Source organism: Heteronotia binoei, chromosome 13 (assembly GCF_032191835.1).
Source record: "Heteronotia binoei isolate CCM8104 ecotype False Entrance Well chromosome 13, APGP_CSIRO_Hbin_v1, whole genome shotgun sequence".
Lineage (NCBI taxonomy): Eukaryota > Metazoa > Chordata > Lepidosauria > Squamata > Gekkonidae > Heteronotia > Heteronotia binoei.
This window is the reverse complement of record NC_083235.1, coordinates 59571681-59586525: the sequence shown is the minus strand read 5'-3', so window position 1 is coordinate 59586525 and position 14845 is coordinate 59571681. Positions and strand designations below refer to the sequence as shown.

At 45.3% G+C, this 14845-nt stretch overlaps 1 protein-coding gene across 1 annotated transcript in view; it reads right to left on the bottom strand.

Moving 5' to 3' along the window:
* The window catches only part of LOC132581016 (E3 ubiquitin-protein ligase RNF213-like), a 199079-nt gene that overhangs the window by 57691 nt on the left and 126543 nt on the right, over positions 1 to 14845 (bottom strand). The window contains exons 33-37 of the mRNA XM_060252036.1: positions 10462 to 10597; positions 9574 to 9765; positions 8952 to 9091; positions 7848 to 8002; positions 6175 to 6393 (exon numbers count right to left, since the gene is read on the bottom strand). Coding sequence (XP_060108019.1) covers positions 6175 to 6393; positions 7848 to 8002; positions 8952 to 9091; positions 9574 to 9765; positions 10462 to 10597 — 842 coding nt within the window. The remainder of the gene's footprint in view (positions 1 to 6174; positions 6394 to 7847; positions 8003 to 8951; positions 9092 to 9573; positions 9766 to 10461; positions 10598 to 14845) is intronic.

Sequence of the window (14845 nt, the reverse complement as noted above, 5' to 3'; positions counted from 1 at the left end):
TAGGAAGGCCGTCTTCCACGTTAGTAACTGAAGTGGGCACGTAGCCATAGGTTCAAATGGTCTTCCCGACAAAGCTTGCAAGACTCCCGGGAGGTCCCACGCTGGAGCCGGAAACTTTATTGCAGGGTAAAGTCTGGCAAGGCCACGAAGGAATTTTTTAGTGTCTGGGTGAGTAAACACCGAGTGGCCCTCAATGTGCACATGCTTAGCTGATATGGCAGCCAAATATACTCTGACTGAGGATACTGCTAGACCCTTATCAATCAGGGCGAGGAGGAAGTCCAGCACAGTGGGAAGACCTGCTCTGGAGGGGTCTACCCCGTACAGTGAGGCGAATTCTACGAATTTGGCCCACTTGTAGTCATAGGACTTCCGAGTGGATAGCTTCCTGCAATTGAGAATGACTTCCTGCGCCCTAGCTGATATTGATGCTGTTATAGCTTCCACGCCGTCAATTTCAGGTGCGGTGCGTCGTGATGGGTCACCCGCCCCTGATGCGACAGTAGCAGATCTGCGGCTGGGGGAAAATGATGAAAGACCCCTCTGGAGATGCTCAGTATTGGGGCAAACCAATGTTGCCTTGGCCACCAGGGGGTGATAAGGATCCCCCGCGGTCGTTCGCTGTGAATCTTGTAGACCACCCTGGTGATGAGTGGAATGGGGGGAAACAGATAGATGTGTTGCCCCTTCCAGGGGAATAGCAGGCCGTCCCCCAACGATCTCGGATCTGCTCCCCCTCTGCAACAGAAGTTCTTGCACTTCGAGTTGTTTCGGGTAGCAAATACGTCCACTTCCGGGGTCCCCCATTTCTGAAAAACTGGTTGAAGGAACCGCCAGTTGATTTCCCACTCGTGCAGCATGGCACCTCCACGGCTCAGGGAGTCCGCACGAGCGTTGAGAGTGCCGGGGAGATGTGCTGCAGTCAGTGTTGTTTGAGTCTCTCTGCAAATCTCCCAAATGCGAAGCGCAAGCAGGCAAAGCTTTCGGGACACTGTACCCCCCTGCCTGTTTATGTAGGCAAGGGCTGTTGTATTGTCTGTTAGGATCGCCACTGATTTGTTGGTCAGTAGCTTCCGAAAGGAGAGGATGGCGTGATGGACTGCCAGTAGCTCTAAAAAGTTTATGTGGTACCGTAGATGGCATGGTGGCCACCTGCCCCCAACGCACATGCCGTTCAGATGTGCTCCCCATCCCCATAGGGATGCATCCGTGGTTATCGTCAGGGATGGTGCCGTTCTGTGAAATGGAGCGCCTTCTATTAGATTTCGCCTTCGGTGCCACCATTGTAGGGAAAGTAGAACTGGTACTGGAAGGACCATTCTGCGTGACGGGTGGTCCCTCAGATGGTTGAACGTTCTGATGAACCACAGCTGGAGACTTCTCATGTGGAACCTTGCAAACCGGATGACCGAGGTGGTCGCGGCCATCAGCCCTAGAAGACGTTGGATCTGTTTCGCTCTCACAGTGGGGTTGTGGAGGAACTCTGACACTAACGAGATAATGTCGTTTGCTCTGTTTGGTGGAAGAAAGGCCATGCACCTTCTGGTATCTAGGATTGCTCCGATGAACTGCGTCCTTTGGCAGGGTTGGAGGTGTGACTTCCTGTTGTTGACCTGCAGTCCCAGTTCCTGTAGGAGGGTCAAGGTTATCTGGATGTGGTGTAAAAGACGATCCCTCGAGTTTGCTACCAGAAGCCAATCGTCTATGTACGGGAACACTGTTATCCCCTGTAATCTCAGATGTGCTGCCACTACTGCCATGGTCTTCGTAAAGACCCTTGGAGCTGTTGAAAGACCGAAAGGCAGCGCCCGGTATTGGAAGTGAGATTTCCCGATAGTGAACCTGAGGAATTTTCGATGATCCGGATGTATGCTTATATGAAAATATGCGTCCTGCAGGTCCAACGTGGCCATCCAATTGCCCTGGTTGAGAAGAGGTAGAATGTTTTGCAGGGAGGTCATCCTGAACTTGTGATGAGCGATGAAGATGTTGAGCGCTCTCAAGTCCATGATAGGCCTGAGGCCACCATCCCTCTTGGGGATTATAAAATACCGGGAATAAAAACCTTGTCCTTCCTGACCTGGTGGAACCGGTTCTATTGCGTCCTTGTGTAGAAGAGCTTGTACTTCCTCTTTTAATGTGGGGGATGAAGTGGTGTAAACAACTGTAGGGATGGAAGGGTATTGCTGGAACTCTATTTGGTAGCCTGATTGAATTATAGACAAGACCCATTTGTCTGTTGTAACTCTGTTCCAAGCTTGGACGAAGGGATAGAGCCTTGTCTGGTTGCCAAGGGACGGGGATGGGAAAGAACACGGTGGGGGACAGTCAAAGGCCCTGTTTGGGCTGTCGGTTTCCCTTTTGGCGGGTAGTTGGGGTTGAAGTTGGTGAGTACTTCGTTTTAGAGCTATATTGAGTTTTGGAGAAGGAACCCGAGCCCTTTGGTCTCCACTGTTGGTCTCCTTGTTGTTTCAAATATGGTTTCTTGTTCCAAGTTTTTGACCAGGGTCGTTTGGTCTGTGACTTTGATGAGGTAGATACTCCTAAATTCCTTGATGTTCTAATACTTTTATCCATTTCTTGTAAAACGGTGTCAGTATTAGCGCTGAACAGTCCGCTGCCATCGAATGGCAGATCTTCTATATAAGACTGGGTATCTGGTTGGAGGGCTGTAGATCTCAACCACGAATGCCTTCTGAGTGTCACAGCCGAGGAGATGGTCTTTGCCCCAACGTCTCCCACGTGTTTTGCAGAGCTTATCTGTTGCTTTGCCAGTTGGATGCCTTCCTTCTGCAGTTTCCGGATCGCTAACATTGGTTGTTCCGGAAGGGTTGGTAAAATTGTGGAAAGTTGGTCCCACAGGGCATATTGGTAGCGTCCCATACAAGCTGTGTAGTTTGCCATCTTCATACACAGTGAGCCTGCTGTATAGAATCGCCTACCCAAGTTGTCCAGTTTTTTGCCCTCCCTATCGGGGGGGGTAGAATGGGTCTTCCTAGCTTTAGACGAGGAGGCAACCACTACCGAGTTTGGTTTGGGGTGGTTGAAAAGGAATTCAGCAGTAGACTCCTGAATTCTATACATGTGGTCCAGCCTGCGTGAGGATATCGGTGTCGACGCAGGCTTGTCCCATGCAGATTTGGCCGTGTGCATCATTACTGTTGTTAGGGGTAATGCTACTGCTGTGGAGGTGTCGAGTTGCACGACATCAAAAACGTTGTCCGTCACTACCGGTTGAGGTTGGATAGTAGTGAGGGCTAGTGTCTGGGCCATCCGCTTAATGAGGTCACCGTAAGATTTTAGGTCCTCGGAAGGGGATATCGGTTGTTCTTCCCCGACCTTCTGAGAAGGTGATGGTTCTTCAGGAGAAGAAAGGTTGCCCTGTTCTTCCGAGGTTGATTCTCCCTCTGACTTAGAGTCCTCCGGAGACTCTGAGTGCTCCGACCGGGGTTGTGGTGTGTCCGGGGTCTTGCTAGGTTCTGGAGTCACTTTTTTGTGTCCTCGGGGCCGAGGGGAGCTCCCCTGCTTAGGGGGTTTTTCGGTGTCGGGAGGTTTCGACAGCGACGCCGATGGTGTATGCCTTGGTGTATGGTACGATGTCCTTGATCTCACCGACGCTTCAGATTGTTGGTCCCACTCCAATTGTCTGGGGGGCAGCCAAGGGAAAACTGACGGCATCGGATAAGAACCATACAAGTACTGCCACTGTCTCTGGTCCCACGGTATCGGGGGTGGTGGCTTCGGTAGCGGTGAGCTTCCTTTAGGTTTCGACCTCGGTGAGCGAGTGACCGATGATCTGGCTTCGGCCGAATCTCTCGATCGGTGCCGACGTCTGGGGCTTCTGGAGCGACTGTGGGATCGGTCCCGACGTGTGCTTCGGGAGCGGTGGCGTGGGGTAGTAGATCTGCGTGGGCTGCGCGATCGACCCCGTAATGGAGTGGTGCGATCGTCTCCCCTGGGTTGAGGGGATGGAGTTCGCGGGCGACGATCTTCGATCGGGCTCTGTTCCGTTCCCGAGCGTTGCGCAAGCTCGATGTCGCGGTCGGAGTCCGACGAAATCGCTATTTGCGTCGACATGGAGGAGAGTGTCGGTGGGCTGAGTCGCCGTCTCGGGGAGGCAAATAGTTTCAGAGGCGGAACTGAACCTGTTGCCAGTCGCGCTGGCGATGTCGGGACGGAGGCCGCAGAGTGCCCGCTGAGTTTGGGCTTGTCTGCCTTTTTCTTCTTCTTCGCCTCGGTGTGGGCTACCTTCTCCTCTCTAGGCCGTTTCGCAGGCGTAGAGGAGTCCGACTTCGGTGCCGAGCCCGCTCTGTTGTTGGGGCGATCGGCGTCGGTAAGGGCCCTGTCGGCATCGACCGACTCTGATGTCGATGTGGTCGACATCTTCTTTGGCGAAAGCGCTCTTTCCATTAGTGCAGCGGCTAGACGGGCTGCGCGATTTTTCTTTGTTTGCTTCGAGAATTTCGAGCAATGCGAACAGGAGTCGGGGATGTGGGACTCTCCCAGGCAGAGTAGGCAGAGGGAATGTCCGTCTGGTGGGGCTATCTTGCTGCCACACCTCACACACCTCCGAAAAAATCCCCAGCGCCTTTCCATGCGTGGCGGGAAGGATGAGGGGGAGGGGGGGATGTGAGGGTGGAAAAGAAGCGGGAAAATCCCGAAGAAAATCGCCCCTTTTTTCTTCAAGTCCAACACAATAAACTAAAATAAGAAAGATAAAACAAGAAATTGGAAATCCACAATCCTAATATATATAAGGACAAAAGCACCGACCGTAGCGTGAAGATCAACTGATCCAGGCGGCGGTCAGAAGAGAACTGGCGGGATGTCCGCTCCGGGCTCGGTGAGCATGCGCAGGAGGGGCGGTGCGCATGCGCACCGGGCCGGGGGCGCGGAAATCCGCAGCTTTTGAAGTTACCGATCGTGGTCGGCGCAGGCGCCTGAATCCCATCAGTGTGATGCACAGAGACCACGAAGAAGATGCAATAGTTCTCAAAACTTTAGGCTGTGGCCCAAACAGTTGGTTCATAACTCTAGCAAGTATGCTAAGATGCTGAAACTCCTGAGCTGAGGGTGGATGTTCCAGGCTCTCCTCCTCACAGCCATGCAAAAAGAAGAAGAGAGCTGAACTGCTGTTTATTTTCCTTAATCCTTACACTCTTTCTAAGGGTATGGCCCACTTCTATATGCCAGCAGTGCAGAAGGCAATGGGCATGCCTTATGACTGCTACCTCCTGAACCTGCATGGCTACTACCATGCAGAACTTACAGTGACAAGTCCACAAAACTTTAGAAATTCGTTTAATTTCTGTCACGCCCCTGATTACCCCCACCACGCCCTGCTGTGGCCGCTGCTCTCCTGGTGACCTGGCTCGAGCCTGAGCCCGTCTCAGCATCCCAGAGGTCTCAGAATGCGGGAGGCCAGAGCAGGGTTACTTCACCCGTTCTTGCTCCTGCCCTCCCTGGCTGTGCTTGGGCTCCTTTCTCTCTCTCTCTCTCAGCTGCTTTCTGCAGCAGCAGCCTGCTTCCTCCCTGACCTCTCAGCCTCTGGCCTTTTATTCTTCCCCCTGCCCCCTCCCTTCCTCCCAGGTCCCACCCCTGGTTAGCTCCGCCCCAGCTTATAAGCGAGGATGCTGTGGAAGGACTTCCTGGGGTATGTTCTCCATGGGGCGGCCAAGGGGGTTGGGATGCTGGCACTGCGTTTGGGCGTGGCGGTACCAACCGCCACGGCTCAAAGCTCCTGACTTCCTGGCCCCCTCTGTAGGGCGTTGTTCCAGCCTTTCCCGCTCCACGGTCACAGCCACGGCTCTGCCACTTCTCCCAAGCTTGGGGGGCAGGCCCTCTGGCTCCGTGCACTGGCGGGTGTGTCGGCTGGACAGACCGTGCCGGGCGGCCGGGAGGTATGTTGGGGCCCTGGGGGGTGCGGGAGGGGCTCCCATTGGAGTCCCATCTCTGCCGGGACAGGACATTTCTAAAAGATTAAGAGTCACTGCTATAAGGAGTGCAACAGATGCCTATTTTATTACAATATATGACTTCCAACATCACCTCTTGAATGGATTAGCACTTCCCCTAATTCTTAAGTTTACACAAAACGAGTAGAACCATTAGAACAGAGAATAATGCATTATGCAGTAAGATTAATAGTTACAGTACACCAAGTATCAACAGTACCATTTGGTGACATGGAATGCTGCCTTCTCTCCCAGCATGGCCAGTTAGAGCATTGACTACATCGGGGCACACAGCAAGAATCCTAGAGAAGTTCTGCAGCCGACTCCTAAACTCACAGTAACCAAGGTGGATCCAGGGGAGGGGCAGCACGTTCTGTTCTGCACTGGAAGAGGCTGCCTTCATTTCTTCAATACATGACAAGAGAGCTATTTGCAGAAACTGGAAATTTAAATACAAGTCTAATTCAAATATAAGTAATTCGTTTTAATAATCACATGCCCAAATGTAAAATTAAATTCTAAAAAATGCCTTTAAATCTAATTAAAATAGCAATCAATCAAAATATTGTCATATTTACATCTTCTGGTATAGATGAAGCTTTCTTGGATAAAAAGCTTAACACATTCAAGAAAGAGGAAAATGTTTGTTGCTGGACTGGTAAACAAAACAGAGTCGTACCTACCTGTAATTGTTTTTCATCAGTGTCTTCTGTGCAGACACACATTGGGACTGCACCTGCACACAAGCCAGCCATGGAAGAAAAATTCATAGCTTTCAAGGATTTAAGAGAAGCATTTCTCTCCTCCAGAGCAGATGTGACAACTTTTTCCTGCCTAAACCATCATGTGCTCTAAAGCAGAGTACACCCTTTCCCTCAGTTCCTGCCTCTCTTCTGCAAACTCTTATAATGACCAAGGGGGAAGAGTTGCAATATGATCCCTACCCTCTCATTCCCTCTAATCACCTCTAACTTATATTATATCCCTATTATTTTATTCACTGAGATTGCTGCATTGCTTTGATACAACCAATAGACATGATACCTTAGACCTGGCCCTGGTTCGCCCAGAAGGCTGGACAGGAAAATTAAGTTCACTCTACCTGATCTAGAGGGACAAACTCACACATTCAAGATACATGCTAGGTCAATGAGTCTCAAAAGAGACATATGGTTTGAGTTGTTGACACAACTGTGTCGAAATACCACTGGTGCTGAAATCCAGAGCGTCTGCAGAGTGGCAGGTATGTTTGCTATCAGAACACAAAAGAAAAACTGCCACTAAAAAAGACTTCTTAGCATCTGTGAACAAAGTCATTAAGTCATATGCCAAATTCAGTGCTACCCCTTGCTATATAACTTACAACTGATCCTGGGCAACTGAAAAGATCTCTCCAGATTGTTACCCTTGTACAGAGCAATATCCTGAATAAGAATTTGATGTGTGTGCAACATAACCTAGTTGACTGTGCAGAAATAAATGGGGGGGGGGGGAACCCACCCCAGAAAAAGAGCAAAGCCAATAAGCATCAAAGATTCCTACAATGCAGCAAAGCCCTACCTCCACAGTGGCAGAAAAGGAACAGAGAGAAAGAGGGGTGCTCTCCTCTGGAGCATGTGATGGTTGGGCAGGAAAAAACTATCATGTCTGCTCTGGAGGGGGAGAGTCCCCCTTAAGTTCCTGAGAACTAGGAATTTTTCTTCTGTGGCCAGCTTGCATACAGATGCAGTCCAAAGGTGGGGCTACACCGAAGACAAACCTCAGTAATAGCTATCTATTGTAACCTGATGAAGCTTGTGTTCTGTTCAAATGCTACTGCACACAACTACAGGGCATCATGAATAACGCATACTTAATCCCAAGCACTTTCACAACTCTTATTACAATACTGACCTCTAATTCTCTAGGAGAAGATACACCCATTGTCAGCAGGATGAAGTCCCTGAGGTAACAGTGGAAAAGGGTGTCCCTCTCTTTTTCAGAGAGCTCAGCAAGATATTCTCCAAGTGGTGTCTTCTGAAATACGTCAATAAACTTTTCTTTGTGGCCTGTAAAGTGGGTGAATTTGGTTAGATGAGGATTTCAACTGCTACTGTATCTTTTACCTCACCATCCACAACAATGGATGCTTAAAGTGGCAAGTTAAGACTCTACAGGGCTATGCCAAGTTTTACATAAAATATTGAATAGTTAAAAAGAGAAAATGAGATCATAAGACACAGACAAAAATTCATTTTAGACCCTTCAGTTTAGCTCCATAAGCTACCTGCACTTTGTGGAGGATTTGCAACATATGTTTTAGTGGGGTTTTCTGCTCCAGGCTTTTCCTTATTAGCTTTTGGAAACAGAACACAAAAGCTCCTCTCTGTGGTTAGTTACTTGGAACACTAGAAAGGAAGGCCAGAGAAAGCTAGCGGCACACAGCACGCTTTCGGTGAGGTACAAGTATATCAGAGTTATATTAATTAATAAGCAGTAGCTTGCTTCCTCCTTTACTGTGCATTTATATGGATTAATATTTAAGCTGGTTCTTAATGAAATACAAATATTCTACAAATTTATTTGTTTAGACAGTTTGTATGCTACTTCTCCAGGGAATCTACCTGAAACATAAGTAAAACATAATAAAAACATAAAGCACCATACATTATGAATTAAAAGCAAATCAGAGCATAAAACCATAAAACACTGAGGAGATTAAAATGAGCCTCACACAGTTCTTAGGCTAAAAGCGGGCTGTAAAAACAATGCTAAAAGATCAATCCTTAATTAAAAGCCAGGATAAAGTGAAAAAGAGTGTCTGAGAAAGACATAAGCTTTAAAGCCCACTGATTGGGAGAAAAGTGGGATATAAATATTTTAAATAAATAAAACTAAAAGGCAGCACCATAACGTGTTGGCACCTTTACAGTATTCTCTGATTAATCTGAGGTGTACTAACAGTCTAGGCTTTCCCCACACCTGGTGCCAGTTGCACCAGCCCCCCTGCATTCTCACCTTTATTGCCAGGGATGTACCGAGCTTGAGCCCAAAGGTCTTCTAAATAATCTTTTATCCTCCAGCTGAAGGGCATTTCATTAACAGCAGAGATAGTTCCCTGAAAATAACTCTGCACCAGAATTGTTTCAGTCTGGGAGCTGGAGAAGAGACAGCGAAAATGTGTTTTGCAAACTGTATACGTTTTCTACCGAGAAGAAAACTATAGTCTCATTTCAGCATGGAAAGATGTTTTAATTACCAGTCATGAGAAGAAGCAGGAGAAATTAAAAACGCAGTTCCAAGAATAAACCCCACTGAATAGACTAGAGTAGGATTCTCTGTAGACCTGTTTAGGATTGCTCTCCTAGTGTTACCTAGCAACAACCTATGCAATTTCATTTGTCTCCAACAAGACAAAGACTTATGGCATGAATTTTCTGAGAAGTAGTCACAAGATCTCTCATAAGTGAAACCATTCAGAAAAGGGGCATCCAATTTATCTGGACTTATTACTGGAATACATTTCCAAACAGAATCAGAAACCTGAATGATACTACTATACATGGACTTAAAATCCAATTCACAGGCAAACAGAAGATTATTTCACTAACCATCAGTACAGTCATGTTACACAACTCACCTGCCTTGGCCAATAACATACGGGATATTCAGAAGCTTCAGATCACTGAAGATGAACATCCACAGACCCTTCACACAGTTTTCTGTTCTTGATCTGACCAGTAAATCCAGATTAGCATTTCTGTCTATGACAGATACCATATAAGCCAGAGATGGAGTCACCACATTCTGGACCCGCTTCCACAGTGTACACCTGTGGAAACATAAACAGTGAAAACAATACATGAAAAACAAAATGTTAAACACCAGAAGCATTCTAGTAAAACTGTTATGTATGAAAGAAGAATATATTGGGGGGATGGGGGGGGGGAAGGGTAAAAACCCCAAACCTCTATTTCAACCCAACTTCTTTAGATCCAGAGGGATTAACCACATTAGTCTGTTGCTGCAAAATAGCAAAGAATCCAGCAGCACCTTTAAGACTAACAAATTTTATTGCCGCATAAGCTTTCAAGAAACACAGCTCTTGGTCAGATGAATGGAGGGTATGTAGACACTGGCCAGAGATATGTAGGTGGTAAGGGGGTGGGGCTTGGATGCAGGAAGTGAGTGCCATATAAATGCAAAGCAGTTGACTTTCGCAATTAATGCTATGAGGTGAAACAGACATGTTTCCTTTCAAACTGGCACACAGATTAATTCAGGAATAACATTTCTATGCAAAACTTTGTTTCCAATACTGCATACAACTTAGATCATTGTGTCCAAAAGCTAAAAGTTTCTGCACAGGCATAATACCTATCAGTATGATGCAGAGACCACAAAGTAGTAATCAGACATTCCTCCTCTGTGGGTCAAGAAGTGTCTTAGGATACATATGGGGTTTTGTAGATAGTGCATTGTGTTTTTAGATCCATGAAAGTGTAGTGATGTTAATTAGTGCCAATACCTGAAAGTTCCTGCTTCCTGGAGGGCACTAAGGTTTGATGCCGACCGCTGCACCCACTCTTTCATGGTGCAAGAGTTTTCCTCCTGCTCCCTCACAAGACTTAAGAGACGACTCTTTGTTATCTTCAAAAAGGAGGCTGAAAAAAACAAAAGTTCTCTAATTAGTACTTGCGACAGCCAGCAGGCATATGCATGCTTAAAGACAGTGCATATGAGTGACAGCTAATGGAACTGTAAGTGAGTAACAGCTAATGGAACTCACTCTGATTGGGGAACTGCTTCTAACTGTCAAAAAGGAGAGGGACAGTTCAGCAGTTGGAGAATGAAATGACCAGAAGTTGTTGCTTTGAGAGGCTCTCTAATATAAGGGCAGTCCAAACTGGCAGTGGAGTCTGTGGCAGAGCCAGGGTGGTATGGCTTTGAATACTGGAGACTCTCAAGGAGTTCTCCTGTATTAAGTTTAGTGCCCAGGGTGGAAAGTCTGGAAGATCAGGATTTGGCAAAGGATTTGAGGTGGCATTGAAAGGCCTTCAAAGTGCCAAAGGCCCAGGTTACTTACCATAAAGAATATAATAATGATCTTGCCTGCGGAAAGGGGTCTAGTGACAGACTTTAGTCTTAACCAAAGGGATAAAGCTGAGTAAGCTTAAGACTGTGATTGTAACATGTGAAATTTAACAGGAAATTCAGAATAAATAACCTCTAAGAACAAGCCTCATAATATCTGCAGTACCATTAGTGAAAATATAACTTTAAATCTAATACCTTCTCTTGTGAAGTCAGCAACTTCAGATTTTAACTGTGTTTTAACTGTCTGCCTACCTATTCCAACTCCCCAAACTCATGTAATTACTGATTCCCTTCCCTGCGAATTTGTTCAAATAAACCAAAAACTTTTAAAACTGTTACCTGTGTCATTTTCTGAAGGGTACAGTTTGATGACAGATGTAACTACGAGGTAATTGTTTTAGTGGAGTGAATACTGAGGTGGTTGCCTTATTACATTACTCCTTATAAGTTGAGAATCCATGAGGAATAAGCAACTTGAAAATTTTCCCCTAACCTAAATCTCTCCTCCATACTATAAATACTTATAAACCTGTGAGTGACAGTTTCTCATTCCCCTTTTAATTGATACTCTGAGTCAACTACAGAAGAAGAATTGCAGATTTATACCCCAACCTCCTCTCTCAATCAGAGACTCAGAGTGGCTTACAATCTCCTTTATCTTCTCCCCCCACAACAGACACCCTGTGAGGTGGGTGGGGCTGAGAGGGCTCTCACAGCAGCTGCCCTTTCAAGGACAACCTCTGCCAGAGCTATGGCTGACCCAAGGCCATTCCAGCAGGTGCAAGTGTAGGAGTGGAGAATCAAACCCGGTTCACCCAAATAAGAGACCACGCACTTAACCACTACAACCAAACTGGCTCTCTAGAGCACGGGTGGCCAAAGGTAGCTCTCCAGATTTTTTTTTGCCTACAACTCCCATCAGTCCCAGCCATTGGCCATGCTGGCTGGGGCTGATGGGAGTTGTAGGCAAAAAACATCTGGAGAGCTACCACTGGCCACTCCTGCTCTAGAACATACTCCATCCTTATTTGGACAGCTCTGGAGAACTTCCTTCCTTCCTTCCTTCCTTCCTTCCTTCCTTCCTTCCTTCCTTCCTTCCTCTTTCTCAAAGTTACAAGTAATATTTTGCTTTGTATTTGAAGTGTTGTCCTCCCCCCATCTCCAGTATGCAGAAGCCCTATCTTTTTGTAAGTCCATGCTTACCAAAGGAAGCAATGCTGCTTCGGCACTTAAGAGTTGGCCAATAAGTCAATAGGAGCAGGGATTTGTTCCAGGTAGACAAATGAGGCAAAATGTAAGATTTCTAATGAATGTCATTGAATATTATAAAGAACATCCTGAGAAGCAAGTGGCATTAATATTTGTAGACGCTGAGAAAGCCTTCGATAACGTGAATTGGAAGTTTATCTTGAAATCATTGGAAGCGGTAGGCTGTGGAAGAAATTTTTGCAAATTGGTGGAATCCATATACACGGCGCAAAATGCAAAGATCAGTTTCAATAACACCAAAACAGATCTGATTGGTATAGCTCAGGGCACAAGACAAGGCTGCCCTTTATCGCCGCTATTATTTATTTTAACATTAGAGCTCTTACTGCAAAGAATAAGAGAGGAGGACAGAATAAAGGGTATCCGAATTAGGGGAGAGGAGTTGAAGATTCGAGCCTTCGCAGATGATCTGTTATGTATTTTAGAAGATCCTAACTCATCTATTGGTCAATTCAAAGAAACACTAAAACAGTATGGGCAAGTATCGGGTTTTAAGATTAATGTGCAGAAAACGAAATTTTTTACAAAAAATATGAACAAAGAACAAACGAACCAATTTGAAACTCAATCAGAATTTGTGTATGGAAAGAAAGTAAGATATTTGGGAATTCAAATGACGAATGAGCTCAAAAATTTATATCGAGATAACTATGAGAAACTGATAAAAGAAATTCAAGAGGACTTAAACAGATGGCAAGACCTGCATATTTCACTTCTGGGCAGGATAGCAACTATAAAGATGAACATATTGCCAAGAATCTTGTTCCTGTTCCAGATGATCCCTATTATGCTTCCGAAGTCTTTTTTTCAACGGATCAACAAAATCATCTCATCCTTTATTTGGCAGAAAAAAAAGCCCAGAATCAGACTAAAAGTTCTCCAAGACAGTAAATTCAGAGGTGGTTTTGCCTTACCAGAATGGAATTTATATCATAAGGCCTGTCGTATTGTCTGGTTAAAAGATTGGTTTGCATTGGAGGACAAGAGAATGTTGGTCATCGAGGGGGCAGGGTTGGGAAAAGGATGGCACGGATATCTTTGGTACCAAAACCCCCCCTCCAACAGTTCATTCTGGAGGCATGAGATAAGAAAATCCCTTTACAGAGTCTGGATGGAAATTAGGAAATTTTACTCTTATACCCCATTATGGGTCTCACCAATTGAGGCTCATACTCATCCCAACCTCTACGACTGGAACAAATTAATTGATTACCAAAGTCTATTAGATAAACAAAACAATCTAAGAATGGAAGGAATGATTTCAATAGATTGGTGGCTGAAGTGTCAAATACAATCTTGTCACCAAAAAGATAAAGAAAGAGGATTCCCCAAGAAACTGAATGACCTTGACCAAATTATTCAGACAGATCAAAAATTAATTTCCAAAATATATGAATGGCTACTGAGAGAAAAAATGCAGGAGGAGGTGGTCAAAGAATCATGGATAAAATGGCTAAGAGATATTGACCTCAATCTTAGTTTAGATGACTGGGAGAAAATCTGGAAACGGAATGTAAAGCTAACCTTGCCGGCCCTGTACAAAGAAAACTTATACAAAATGATCTATCGCTGGTACCTAACACCTGATCGCTTAGCTAAAATATATCCCAGTTATTCTAACAAATGCTGGAAATGCAAAAAGACTAAAGGCTCATTAATTCATATTTGGTGGAGATGTGAGCATGCAAAAAAATACTGGGCATTAATTAATACTTGGGCCCAAAAAATCCTAAAAGTTAAGGTACCTCATTCACCGGAACTATATCTTTTAAATGTGTGCAAAGAAGATTTTCCACTTAAAACAATTAAGATACTAATGTATATTGTTACCACCGCGAGAATATTATTTGCTAAATATTGGAAAGCACCCCAAACCCCCTCCAGGGAAGAATTTATGGTTAAACTTATTGAGGCTGCAGAATTAGATCTTATGACTACTAGAATAAGAAATGGGAACTTGTTGAAATGTAAAGAAAGCTGGGAACCAATTTACTGTTGGGTTAAAAGTAAAGGACTGACATGGGAATAACAGAAAAGGAAACAGGGTATCTCTGATCACCCCCGGGGTGACTGAGAGTATGTAAGGGAGGTGGAGGGAAGTGTGATGTGTGAGTTGTATGATATGTTTATGTGTTGCTGTTTTCTTTTTCTTTTTTGTGTGTTTTTGTGCATTGGTTGTTCTTTGTCTATTTTCACTTGGGTGTAATAAACTTAAAAATTTAAAAAAAAAAAAAAAAAGAGTTGGCCAATAAGACAAAAATACATGACTGGCAGCTAATTTACCTAGATTTTATGAACATCAGTTGAGATGTCCTGATTTCTGAAGCACCTGACTGTCATTCATGAAATGGCAAATATGCATTCTGTTCTGGAATGCTTTCTACTGCATCCAATTAACTAGTACCCCAAAGAAGAAGACACAGCAAGCAGTACTGGCTGTACCTAACTACACATAACAGAAATGGTATTTCTCAGCCTTTACTACTTGTCTATGCCTGTTAGTTAACTCTGGGACTTCACAAACTGTGGAATAAACTTATACATAA